The sequence below is a fragment of the Schistocerca gregaria genome, chromosome 1, assembly GCF_023897955.1.
Source record: "Schistocerca gregaria isolate iqSchGreg1 chromosome 1, iqSchGreg1.2, whole genome shotgun sequence".
Taxonomy (NCBI): Eukaryota; Metazoa; Arthropoda; class Insecta; order Orthoptera; family Acrididae; genus Schistocerca; species Schistocerca gregaria.
This window is the reverse complement of record NC_064920.1, coordinates 757,290,594-757,305,139: the sequence shown is the minus strand read 5'-3', so window position 1 is coordinate 757,305,139 and position 14,546 is coordinate 757,290,594. Positions and strand designations below refer to the sequence as shown.

Below are 14,546 nucleotides of genomic sequence, written 5' to 3'. Positions count from 1 at the left end.
ATTATCTCGCATCAAAATGAACGTTCTTCGGTGCGGCCCTGAGTGCGATATATCGTTGCCAGCACTGTTCCACTAAGGGCGGCGCCATCTCCCTGTCTTGGAGGGCAGCAACCGTGATGTGCGGCGCATGTGGTATGTACTGAACTGTCGTCTATGTAGGACGTCGATTTGCAGCCTGGCGTCAGTTCTCAGCGGGACTCATCGGCAGAAGCAGCATTTTCCTGAAGATGGCGACCAGTTGGATCGGCGAAATATCGAGTCGATTTTAGAGTCCGGCAGCAAAACCGAAGAGACTTTGAATGTCTATACTGGAAGAACCTTACGTATACTACGATACATTTAAGTAAATATATCAGTGTCTTGGCATCACCTTTATTTGTTCGTTATGTATATACATTGGTAGTTGTGGCAGTTCTTTGTTATGTCACAGGAGTGGCAATGGTGACACTTGCTCACCGAGAATGTTGAAAAACTTCCTGATTCATGTTCGTAGCAAGATGAATGACTCGTCGCAAGTTATGGTGTAAAAAACACCCCTTATTGCATCTCGACGAACTCTTTAGATGTGGTCAGATGCACACCCGTTTACGTAAGCGCATTGCAGCCTGACAGATGTAACGTAACCGCAGGCAACTTACACAGCCACAGGGTGGCGAGGGAGAGTGACAGAGCGTGACCAGCTTAACCGGGCAGCGGCCCCTCCCGCCTGAGGTTCGAGTCCTCCTTCGGTCATGGGTGTGTGTATTGTCCTTAGCATAAGTTAGTTTAAGCGGTATGTAAGTCTAGGGACCGATGACCTAAGCAGTTTGGTTCCTTAGGAATTCACACACATTTGAACATTCAACCGGGCAGGCATTGCGGGTTGTGGGTCATATCTGGACGTGATAATGGCGGCAGGTTAAACCAACACTATCTTATTATTATGTAATGTATTTAAATTACATACAAAAGGCAGGTATTGCTATTTTTCATTTGTGTATATTATAATATATATTTCCCCTGTTTTGATGTTGTTGTTCTTGTTGTCTTCAGTCCTGAGACTGGTATGATGCAGCTCTCCATGCTACTCTCATACAGTAATGCTGCATGCCCTCTGGAAAGATTACGGCTGTAGTTTCCCCTTGCTTTCAGCCGTTCGCAGTACCAGAACAGCAAGACTGTTTTGGTTATTGTTACAGGGCCAGATCAGTCAATCACCCAGACTGTTGCTCCTGCAACTACTGAAAAGGCTGCTGCCCCTCTTCAGGCACCACACGTTTGTCTGGCCTCTCCACAGATACGCCTCCGTTGTGGTTGCACCTACGGTACGGCCATCTGTATCGTCGAGGCACGCAAGCCTCCCCACGAACGGCAAGGTCCATGGTTCATGGTGGGTGTAAGCGTGGAATGCCTGGGCAAGTACTACTTGTGATGCGCAGTCGGAGAGCGGCCCTCAGATGTCTGTCATTGGTGACCGATGTTTCGATTTGCAAAGCTGTAAGGCTGGAAAAAGTTATTCACTTAATATGTAGAACCGAAAATGCGCATTATAGCTGTCGCTTTCTCGTGTATATGAAGAAATCTAACCCGTGGGCAGTGAGAATAACACTGAATGATGTCATTCGTCATTTTAAACTTCTCATTAATAATCCCGTCACATTGCAGACTCATTAATTCCAATTGCACACAGTTCTGTTGTCAATTGCACATGGTGACATGAAAATATCAATTCCAGCGCAAGTGACAGGTCTTCGAATCTTTTCACTAATGCTGCATCTAAACTATCGAGAGACGGAAATAATTATTAAGGAATGTCGTTATTAATGTTATTTGTGAAATTCGTCATATTCGGAAAATACATGAAATTATAGCCCTGGCAGTGGTTCCCCCGTATCTCGAATTTCATTTGCATTGAGAGAATTTTAGATAATACAATTAACTGACCCTTTGCCTGCAAAGAAGCATTGAGAGTGTTCAAATAACTCATTATATTAATAATAAATACTTGGCTAACAATCGATTGAGGATCAGAAAGCTCGTGAACAGTTCAAGTAAAAGGAGGAAGCGTTGAATGGTTTCCCCATACTTAGCCATCGTACCGGAGAAATAGCTTCCTCTCAACCCAGGAATTAGATCCAAAATGAACCTATCACTCTACTGCCGAGTGTGCACCGTTTTGAAAACACTTCAGTCCGGACTGGGTCTTGAACCCAGATGACCATCTTCATATATGCTTCTAATCTACATACATTGTGCAACACTATTGAAGGGTCGCTTTTTCTAAGCCCTCTAATTGTCTCCTATTGCGACGAAGAGGTTTAAAATTTGGTTCAAATGTGCCTACAAACGGTGCAAAAGCGCGGCGACCTGCGACGTCACCCTACGGTTGAGTGACGCCTCAAATAACGAACTATCAACACGCGCGAAAAAAAAAGAAAGAAAAACACTTAGAGGTTCTTGTGAACTGTAAGGTGGTTGGTATAATGATATCATATTGGCACCAAATTTCCTCACAGCCCCACTAACCCACATTTCAACCCTTCATTTGACGCCTCTGCGATGGAGGTCAGAACAGCTACGCCCAGCCTTGAAATCATGTGGTTTTCTTATGGGCGGCCGAGACAAATATTTCAGGCTGATCGCCGCTCAGAATCGACACGGAAAGGCTTCAGGAGGTGGCAAATTGGACGTCAAAGTAATCACTTACCTTGGTGCGTTGAATCTCTAACATTCAGTGGTCGGAAACGACAATTCGCACATCCTTTGACATTGCTGAACACCCCCTCCCCCCCCCCCCCCTTCCCTGACGATTTAATCCTTCAACATGGGTCAATAATGACACTGAACGTGATCGCAGCCGTTTGGGAAGGGGGGGAGGGGGGAACTGCCACCCCGGGTTTTGCTATGGTGTCCAGGGTGGAACCAATAGGGGTCGTTCAAAAAGAGGAGGCAATTAAGGGATTTCAAAAAAGTAGCCCTTTCATTGTGTTGTGCAGTGTAGTGCAAGATTCGAGCGCGCATGGAGGCTTTCCGGCAGTTGTTCTTCCCGCGAACCATACGCGACTGAAACCGGAAAGGTAATGACAGTGGCACGAAAAGTGCCCTCCACCACACACCGTTGGGTGGTTTGCGGATTATAAATGTAGATGTAGATGTAAATATTTATAGTAAGGAAGCCATTATATGGTTGACGTTGCACAGCGTTCGAGAATAATTCTAATGTGGTTTCTCGAAATCGCGTCAGGTGAATTCAGAGATAATTCCTTAAATAGGTTAAATTAATGAATTACCATTCCGTGTATTAATGACTTCGTGTGTAAAGAAAGAATATTGTGGTTCAACATCGGATTTCTTTGTTGTTTAACACTGAAGAAGTACACATTAAGGACGAAACTACTACAGTCCTTAATGACTAACAACGCAGTCTCAATGTGGCCCTGTTATGAAGGCCATGGGAAACAGTACCGTCAACACCGTTTATAATATCAATTTCACTGCTTGGAAGACTAAACAGTGGTGGAAGAGATCGTCATCTCCAAACGTATACCGAGGGAGGTGGCGCAGTGGTTTGCACACGGGACTCGCATTCGGGAGGACGACGGTTCAAAGCCGTGTTCGTCCATCGTGATTTATGTTTTCCGTGACTCTCCTAAATCGCGTCAGGAAAATTCTGGGTTAGTTCCTGTGAAAGTGCACGGCCGAAATCCTTCCCTCATCCGCCGACACCGATGACCTCGCTGTTTGCTCCTCTCCCCCAAATCAACCATACAATCAGTCCAAATGTTTGAAATTCGGTCTGCGTCTCAATGGTCGAAGAGTGGACTTGTCGGTAATATATATTGCACTGGTGTCGTACTGTCCTTACCGCACGAGAGCGGAAAAAAACGAGGTTTGTTGGAGCGAATGGGCCTTATCAGGATGTAAGATAAGAGCGCTTTCGAGCGCTGCGCGTCCAGCCTTGGCCACGTAGGCTGACTTTGGCAACAGACTGTCGGAGCATGGGTGCGGCCTTATCGGAGGCGTAACTGCTGGCAACACTGTAGCAACACTGTCCACGGAAAGCATTTTCCCGCTCATTGCAAATCCTTATAGCAAAGACTTGCTTTACCCTCCATTCTTCTACAAAGAGAATGTAAGAGGCGAGGAGTTCTTTCTGCAGCAGATGAAGACAGTCAGATGCAGATATGCGTGGGAGAACAGACCATATCATTGCCGAAACACGCATAGAGGATTGGATATTCGAAGCATGTAGTCGCAGCTCTGGACATATATCTGGGAACTATTGTAATTTATCCTAGAGATCTATAGAAGTTTTGGGTTCCCAGTGTAGGCACTGAGCTGTTTTTCATGTCGTGTTGCTTCTATAACACACGTCCACGTGGGTAAGCTGACGGGTTTCTAAACACTATGGTAAAAAGAGGAGTAAAAAATATGAATACCAGGACTTCCCATGACTCCGACTTCCTGACTTCCTTATTAGTAAACAATAAGCATTGCATCAGTTGGAACAGATGTGACAGAGAATGACAGGTGGGAGTATTTATTATCTGAAGACTGAGAATCCAAATATGGATGACTGCACAAACGTTTTCGTTTTGCTACTCCTGAGTACTTCGTCCTTTTACTCGTAATCATTACTATGAAAAGGCAATGACAAAACCTACCGCGCATCTTCTCAGACTGTATTTTTATCCTATTCACTGTAATCAAAACTCGAAGCATCGCTACGGTATATCTCAGCCGCATAGGTTTCCTATTGACCACTCGTACCAAGAATCATAGTCGACAGCCTTTTTCATAGTCGTCGATCTCGAAAAAGATGTTTTGATGCTAATAGAGAGAAAGGTCGAAAATAATATTGAGAGCGAGTAGGAAAAGCTAACAGAATATTTCATGTTTGCATAACGCAAGGTAATATGAGTAAGCTATCAACAGTAGAGACACAATTTTTGTGACCTTCACCTATCTGTCCATCACTAAAAGTCACATTTGGGAGTATAAAAACGATATGAAAATTCAAGTACTTTCAAACACTAGACCTCATTTGGTGAAACGGCACGGGTGTTTTGAAGTGGTCACGAATCCACATGATCTTGCACTATTCAGACAGAAGGCCGTTATAACAGTTATTCGGGAAGTTAGCTTGGGAACGTAATTGATAATGTAGCATACAGTTCAGATTTTGGAAGTTTCAGAACAGTCAACAGTAAATCTAACACGTCATAATTCTTTGTGGGATTATTTCTGTAGATATCTAACAATGAATTATATTAAGTCGGTAGATATACGAATAGTTTTTACTATGTTTTGAGATTAGTCGGCATACAAAAACCATAATTTTTCACTGGCTACATCGACTACTTATTAGTGATGAATCAATAAAGACACATGGGTTTGAGTTTTCTCACAAGCAGATAAAGAAAAGGCAGAATGTGTTTCAGACCTGCGTGACTAGAGGCAGAAACTATGAAAATCACTTTGAGCGTTACAGACATAGTACTGTAATTAACAAAATCATTTGCAAGTTTTCCCGCATCCCATGAAGTGGACAGATTGACACGCCGAGGTAATAATCTCAATAACTGGCAATAAATATTGCAGAATCTCTAACAAGATCAACTGGGAAAAATTCTTGAGTAATGTGGAAGATGATGTATACTAATGACAAGACTTCCTAGAAATTATTAAAGCACTGAAATAAGCCAGAAGGAGACAACAGACGTGATAACACATGAAGAAGGAATTGAACATTATAAAAGAATTTCGTTTAACCTTAAGGCAGATATTTCTACTAATCTTGAAGATAAGAACGAAGCATTATTAAAAAAGCATTGATTTGCAGTTTTTGAAATTTTCCAGGCGTAAAGAGTATTCCATGGAGTTTCGGGGTTGTAGTTGGATTACATCGACTTCTTGCCATGATATTTCGGCTGACAACCATTCAGGCAGCTTCAAGCCAGTGATTTGGTAAAATACTCACCTGAAGACGGCTGTCAGCCGAAATATCGTGGCAAGAAGCCGAGGTAGTCCTGCTGAAATCCTGACCTTCAAGGTTCTACAGTTCAATTATTTAGCCTGTGATATCTCGTATGATTACAACAGAGATATAAATAATAAATTAGGAAGGTACCAGGCAATGTGTAAACACATTCGAAAAAAGCTGACAACGGCGGGAACCGAAATAAAGCTGTAGGATATGGCAGTGCCTGTTATTCTATATGGAAGTGAAACGTGAGCGTTAAGACGGAAAGGCCTCAGCCATATACGAGCTACAGAAATGAAATTCCTTGGAACGCTCCTGGGATACACACAAGTGAATAAACTAGGATAATGGGGTGAATTACAAATATCTGCAGAACGGAAAAAAGTGGAGGAACACAGAAGCAACTGGAAGAGCATTTGAAAAGAGTAGGCAATAAAAGGTTCCAAAAATGGTACTGTCTTAGACGTTTATGCTGAAGAGACTCAGGAAGAAGAAGGCTAGGATGGAAAGGATGATGATGACTGATAGTGAATAGTCAAGAAATTTATTTATTTCTTCGAGGACAAAACTGTTAGTGCAACGGAATGACGTAGGAACCGACAAGATGTATTGCTATTAATAGAACTGATGATGGGTTTTTCCCGAAACGCGTCTTGGCATGAAAAATAAAATTATTTTCATGATCGATACAAGATTTCCTAAGAGGCTTTTTGTCTAAAGCAATTGTAATTTTAGACCGGTTTTTAAGAGGAGCTGAAATTTTTGTAATGTATCGGCAGCAAATATCAACGACATACGTGATGCGTTTCGGAAAGGAACTATGTCCCTCCTATACACATAAACTCACCTGGTATTGAATCATGACTAGTCGGGGAAACAGTAAATCTGACGTCCACGCTTTGATACCCAGGCCCACTAGAAAGACAGGCCGTGGCGCATACGTCACAGCACGTGACACCGAAGGTCTTACGAGAGCCAGCAGCCGTCTCCGGCAGGGAGTGACTAACTATTTCAGACAGACGAGTTTCATAATTCTTGACAGCGTGTTTAAATGCAAACAAGTTCTAGATAGCACACAACAAAATTAAGACCTTTTGTGGGTGCATTTTAAATTACACAATGATTTCCCGTGGGTCCTGCGCTGAGCCGAGCGTCCTGCGAAGTGTGGCGGACAAGCAGACCAGTGTGACGTCACGAGTTCGTTGCAGTGCCCGTACATGTCGTTGGCGCCGTTTTATTCCGTTGTAATATGAATCACACGTTTCCGGAAATAAAAAAGGAGATTACGTCAGTTTCACGCGATTGGTATTATTGGACACAAATCAGAACTGCCTTACTACAGCGCTCTCCATTTCGAAGATGTACACATTTTTTGACTGGATATTTGACATCAAGCACTATTGGAAATATTCTAAAATGTTCTTTTTTATGCATCCTTAGGCTCTAATGTTCTGAGAACTATGCCTTCAACGATGCTCTCAACATTCGTGACTTCAAAGTTTTTAATGCGAACCATTAGGCTTGACGTTAACCCTTGTCAATACCAACTGAAACAAATTTCTGCAGCTAGTCACATTTAACTTATTCCACCGCTGACAACCTGTGTCAGAGGTTTGTGTTTGTATCACTACATGGATTTACGAGAATAAAGCGTGCATGTATTTACGTAACCTATGACACTGTCTGGCGGCAGAAACCGGAAGAGGTATTTTACTAGAAAGCTCTATGTTTTGATGACATAATGCTGCCAACAATGACATATTTCATATACTACTTTTTTAATTTACTCGTATATGTTCTTCTGTCCTCAGCATGTGTTCTCGCTGTAGCGTTCTCGCTTCCCGAGCACGGGGTCCTGGGTTCGATTCCCGGCAGGGTCAGGGAATTTCACCTGCCTCGAGATGACTGGGTGTTGTTGTGTCATCATCTTCATCCCCATTACGGCAGGAGGGAGGCAATGGCAAACCACCTCCGCTAGGACCTTGCCTATTACGGCGGTGCGGGTCTCCCGCATCGTCCCCTACGCTCTGTCAAGGAGTATGGGACTTTATCATCATTATCATATGTTCTTCGCATCGGTTCGTTTTTAATACGCCATCTTTTCTTAGTTCAGTCTTGTAGACAGTGCATATGATGCAAATCCGACTGGAAAATCAGCCTGTGGCCAGTGACAGATTTACATTCACATTAGTCTTCACCTCTGCGATCAAAATGCCAGACAGTTTCATATGTTGCCCAAAATCTTACATCAATGCGCACATGCCTTATTGGCATAAATTCACGTCATGGTGGAGGTATAATTCACCGAAATGCATCTTGGAAAGCAGGATAAACGCGACTGCTAATGTAACGCGTAATTTCTGTCAACAGGAAGCGGTTGACTGCAGGCAGTGTGCACTTACTGCTTCTGGGAGACGCCAGGGGGGAGGGAGAGGAAATGCACCTCAGAACAAGGTGTTGCAGTTGCTGGAGCATTGTACTCATAAAAGAGATCACCAGTGGCCGAATCACCATCCAGCTGATTTGCGCTGCGGCTGTTTCCCTGTTGCGTATTCTGAGATGATTACTTAACGGAGGCTAGGTGCGGGTGGATCTAATGGCGAGGGGGGAGGGGGGCAGGGGGAGAGGGAAAGAGGGGGAGAAGGGGCATGGAGCTCCCTAAAATATATTGCTAAAAATATTTGTATTTAACTCACATTAGTTTCCAAATTTCACAGTTATCGGAGAGTAAAGAAGCATGATTACTAAGAGCAATGGCGAGTAATTCTAGAATATAGGCGGATACGTGTAACACACGACATTTTTCAGTTGCTTGGATGTGCTGATAAGAGCACCGCCAGGTAAAGGCATCCTTGCACAGGCTGACGGTAGCTAAGATCCGACACGGTTAATGAGTGAACCAGTATGATGGGCGATGCTGGTGCTGATTTTGTGTTTATCATTTGACAATGCCACCATGGCTCCATTACATTAGGACATGTTTTAAAACTGGTATGTCTCGTCGTATTAAAAGCGCATAATTTTCACAAGTATGTCAATAACTCTTTTCATCATGACCTACTTTACTGTTTTAAGCTGTAGGACGTACAAGTCTGTGATCATAGACGTGAAATAAATAAATTTATTCCATTCCTTCTGAATCACTCTTCCATTCGCGACCATCTGGCAGCTTATTGAATATGTTTCATGATGAAACGAAAAAGGTACAACTTTAACAATGAATGCAGACTAGATGGACAGTAACATATTTTGTAATACATGTACCCCTCACATTTTAGGGATCATGATTTTTAGTTCTGTATTTCTATAAGTTGCAATTTCTTATAGGCGCTTGTAAAATCAAGGTACCAGCGATAAAATGGAAGGAGCGAAAGGTTGACACCTTGGACGGATCCTGGACGGCGTTTACTAGAGGCGTGTAAGATGAGAGGGCTGCAGTTGAGAATGAAGTGAACACGGCTGTGGCCTATACCCCATGTTATTCTATATTACGCTGGGCAAACTGCAAAGGAAATCTGAGAGAAATGTAGAAAGGGAATTGAAGGGAAAAGCAATGGAAAGTTTGCCGGTAGCCGATGACACTGAAATTCTGTTAGATACGGCAAAAGGATTGAAGATGAGGTAAGCGGAATGTATTGTGTCTCTAAACGAGATCGTAGGAAAAATACTGACAAAAAGAAAACAAAGAAATGGTATGAGTTGATGGCCACACAAGAGAGGATATAAAATGCAAACATAATAACAATAAAATAATTCCCGAAAAAAAGAGGCATTTTTGACATTTAACATCAATTTAAATGCTAATAAGTGTAATTTGTAGATATTTGTCTGGAGAAAGTGAAAGGTAGATGATTAGCAGTTCAGACAGGAACAGAACTGAATCTCCTGGAACGTGCTGTTGTAAAAAAAATGACGAAGATTGTGTGGATAGATGTAATAAAATATGAGGATTTATTAACTTGAATTGGTTGCGAAAGAAATTTACGGAATAGCTTTCCCAAAAGAAAGCCTCGATTGGTATGACACATCCTGAAACATCAAGAAATTTTGAATTTGGTAAAGGAAGAAAATACGGGGGGATAAAAATTGGAGGAGACGAAGGTTTCAGCATGGTAAGCAGTCTCAAATCAGTGTAGGCAGAGATGAAGAGATGAAGAGGAACAGTTTATACTATCATATTAAAACATTTTATGTATTTTATTCTGATTATTATTAATATTGTAGGCATCTGTCACGTGATAAAAGTGGGGAGGATGACAACTTATATTTACGTTGGAGTAGGGTCGTAGAGACCCAGTAACAAAATACCCAGTAACAAAATAAACTAACCACTGCCACCCCCCCCCCCCTCCCGTTGGCTCCTCCCCAGATACGAACCCTGGACTCGCACCTGACAAAACCACTGCCAATATCTTTCCTCATTACTGAGCGGAACGTTGCGGTGTTAGTACATTGGACTCGCATTTGGGAGTACGACGATTCAGATAGGCACCCTACCATCCTTATTTATCTAAATCGCTGCAGACAAATCTCGAGATGATTGCTTTGAAAGGACACAGCACACATTCTTCCCCACGCTTGAAACATTCCGAGTTATGCTCTGTCTATATCGGTCTCCATGTCCAAGGGACGTTACAACCCAATCGGTACGCAAGCGACAGCATGAGCAACCAATAAGTTCGAAGACGCCACGCATAAAATCGGAATTTTTCTGGTCTGTTGGTGATAGGAAGGCAGGCCCAAGTGTTCTGGTTGGTCCTGGGATAGTATCTGTTTACATTCCCGTCATACTGAAACTATCCAACAGCACATTGTCAACGTTCGAGTTTAACACACTTCCTCCAGCTTAGGCAAATGAAGCAAATCGCTTGGTTTTTTTTACATTAGATGTTGTCTGGGTGTGCCGTAAGTGCATTATAGAAGAACCATTTAGTTCATGGGTGGTTTCTGAGAAAACCTAAAAACAAAGTTTTACACCAACTTCTCGCCGTCAGCAGCGGGTGTTTAGACCATTTATTCACCATCAGCAGCGAATATCTAATACAAATTGCTCAAATTTTGACTGTATGTTTTCTGGGGCATTTAACTATTAGTGCCATCTTCCTGTTTCCAAAAATCTGTATCCAATATCGAGAAATACCGCAAACACATGGTTTTTGGGTACCAATGCCGTGCCGCGGATTGCAAAACGGAAATGCACAGTAAATGGCTAAAATTTTTGAGATATATTCCTAAGATCTCGATATCGAATGAACTTGAAAATATTCTTGGTATTTTTATCCGTTTCCGAGATAAAGAGGTTCAAAGTTACCCTGCTTTTACACATAAAGTACGCATGCAAAATCCGGCGTGAGACGAAGTCTATATAATAAATAAACTCAGAAAGTTGCTCAAATTTTATCGGCATATCCTCTAGGCATTTATCTAAAAGTGTCATAAACTCTGTTTCAAAAATCTTTGTACGATGTCGGGAAACGTTCTAAAAAACATGGATTCTGGTTACCAAATGAGAGCCCCAGATTCCAAATCGCCTACGCACAGGAAGGCTGTAGTTTTGCAATGTATTACTGAAATCCCTTTCTCGATTAACCTTGAACGTTTTCTTGATATCTTTACCGTTTCAGAGATTCAGAGTCTCAAAGTTACCCTACTTGTACACGTACAATACTCACGTAAAATCCGATGTGAGGCGAAAACGTATTTTATAAAGTGACGCAGCACTGACAAATATGCTGTAAATGTCTGCGTTATCATCAGAAGGTTTCTGGGAACCACAGGTTGTAGTACCGAAGCACAAGCAAAAGTTTTTTGCGTCTAAAATTCGTTCAGAAGTGTGAAATAAGTTTTTCATTATTTGAGTTTCAGGTAACTAAACTATCAAAATTTTATTGACTCATAAAGTTCTTTTCATCTGAGTGATGTGTGATACTGAAGCAGGGAAAATAACAGAAGCAGCGGAAAAAGGCTCCGATCAGAGAACAAAAACGGCGAATATACTGGTGAATTTTATCCATAGTGGATGCTGTCGAACTCCGTGACTGTTGCTTTATAGGGTGTAGAAAAATATCCGCTACCAGTCACAATAAAAGGTTATTTATTTGTCACACGACCGGTTTCGGGCCTGCGCCCATCCTCAGGTGTTTATACATTCATGTTCATGTATATACTGCTGGAGATCACTGTATAAACACCTGAGGATGGGCACAAGCCCGAAACCGGTCGTGTGACAAATAAGTAATCTTTTATTGTGACTGGTAGGGAATATGCTGGTGTTTAGAAGAGTGGCTCAATGGTTGGATGGCGGCTACCTCATGCTACCTTCCTCAGCTCCTTTAAGAGTTTTCCAAAAATTTTGGCATGCAAATATATTCGCGCATTGTTATGCTGAGAGAGGAGAGAGTGGCAATGAGAACGAAACGAAAGGTAGCAGCCAGTTGTTGCGGTACAGAAAGAGTGAAGGAGACAATAGCAGAGTGAGAGGAAGAGAGGGACACAGTGGCAATGGAACATACTTGACAATGATATGACAATGCTTCGTAAAGCGTGAAGGAGACAATGCCAGTGAGCAACGAACAAAGAGAAGGAGGAAGTGGAAGTGGTCGAGAGTCACCGATAATGAGAGACGGAGTGTATGACAATAACAGTGGGGAAGAAAGAAACATTGGCAGTGAGAAAAGACAACAGCAGTAGGAAGGAAGGAATAAGATAGTAACAGTAAGAGAGACCAAGGAGGAGAGAGTGACAGTGAGGGGAATGTGTGTGTGAAATCTTATGGGGCTTAACTGCTAAGGTCATCAGTCCCTAAGCTAACACACTACTTAACCTAAATTATTCTAAGGACAAACACACACACCCATGCCCGAGGGAGGACTCGAACCTCCGCCGGGACCAGCCGCAAAGTCATGACTGCAGCGCCCTAGACCGCTCGGCTAATCCTTCGCGGTTACAGTGAGGAGAGACAGGAGATGGTGACAGAAAAACAGAAAGAGACAATGACAATGTGTTGGGCTGTGAGAATGGGCAAGTGGGAGAGGATGTATGTGAGCGACTTACAACGATGGAATAAGGAGTGAATTAAAGGCGGTGGATCTTATGGGTGTGAGTGCCCATTAAAAAGAGGGCGAATACGTTCGCATGCCATAATTCTTGGGCCGGCCGTTAAGGCCGAGCGGTTCTAGGCGCTTCAGTCTGGAACCGTTCAACCGCTACGGTCGCAGGTAGGGATCCTGCCTCGGGCATGGATGTGTGTGATGTCCTTAGGTTAGTTAGGTTTAAGTGGGACTTAACTTCTAAGGTCATCAGTCACCTAGAACTTAGAACTACTTAAACCTAACTAACCTAAGGACATCACACACATCCATGCCCGAGGCAGGATTCGAACCTGCGACCGTATCGGTCGTGAGGTTCCAGACTGTAGCGCCTAGAACCGCTCGGGCACTACGGCCGGCTAAGTTCTAGGGGACTGATGACCTCAGATGTTAAGTCCCATACTGCTCAGAGCCATTTGAACCACAATTTTTGGGAATATTTTTAAAGACGCTGAGTAAGGTAGTATGGGCAACTAGTACCCCAGCTTTTAATCAGAGTAAACAGGAGCATTTCACCTTTTTGCGTTCAGATAGGTATTCCTTCACCCTTCCTTCCTTTCTGTCTTCTTCCCGAGCTGTACGAGAGCTCCGTCCGTTCCGGCCTAGACCGGGGGAATGGGTTAAAACCCTTTCCTTCCACGTTTCTTCGCTCAGCAGGAAACACCACCTACTTGGGCTCGCAGAGGTACTTACTGGCCGCAGACGCGTGGGTGCAGACAGCAGCGATGACGGCGAAGGCAGCGGCGAGAGCTAGGGGCGTGTGTGCGCGCATCGTGCTGGTTGCTGGGCGTACGGCGGGCAAACACGGACTGCGGCAGGCGCGCCCGCGGGCAGGTGTGGTCCCGCCTTATCAGTGATCCACCGCCTATCACCTAACTGGCCAATTCCAGACAATATCCGACAACGCATCGCCTTCCAAGAACACGGCTAAGCAGGATGACAAATGCTCCGAGCGCGCCGTTATCGAGGTTCTCTCAGGCGATGTCGCCATTACAGTTCATCTCGGGAAGATAACAGAAATAACAAGCAAATAAAATAACACTGATGGAACGACGTTCTTTAAGAGACCAACATTGTTCTAATGAAGCACATACAGCCACGGAACGACAGTTGTGATTTTCCTAACGTGGTTATGAAACCCCAGTAACCTCCATCGCCATGTTTCGCGAGTCACGTGCTGCTCCTTTTTCTCTCATGAGACTCGTCAGTACACTGTTGCACAACGCTTCGAAATACGAGAGACGTTCAATGAGCGATGCAACAGTTTTTTTCTGAAAGCAGGTTCGTTTTATTGAGGATTCTAATACACCATATTACTCCCCACCCTTTCGGCTACAAAACCCCATTTTTCAACATAACGCCCTTACGACGCCTTACTGGCAGGGCCTGTGTGCCCGCATGGTACCACTCTACTGGTCGACGTCGGACCCAACGTCTTGATGCATCGACAGCCTCCCCGTCAGTCAGTTACTGCTTCCCGCGGAACGCGTCCTTAA

The 14,546-nt window shown here is 43.5% G+C and overlaps 1 protein-coding gene across 1 annotated transcript in view; it reads right to left on the bottom strand.

Annotated features, from left to right (window-relative positions):
• Window positions 1-13,972, bottom strand: part of LOC126267901 (uncharacterized) — a 44,235-nt gene extending 30,263 nt beyond the window's left edge. Inside the window, exon 1 of the mRNA XM_049973215.1 lies at window positions 13,744-13,972. Within this exon, the coding sequence (XP_049829172.1) occupies window positions 13,744-13,822 (79 nt within the window). The 5' untranslated portion in view covers window positions 13,823-13,972. The remainder of the gene's footprint in view (window positions 1-13,743) is intronic.
• Between the last annotated feature and the right edge of the window lie 574 nt (window positions 13,973-14,546).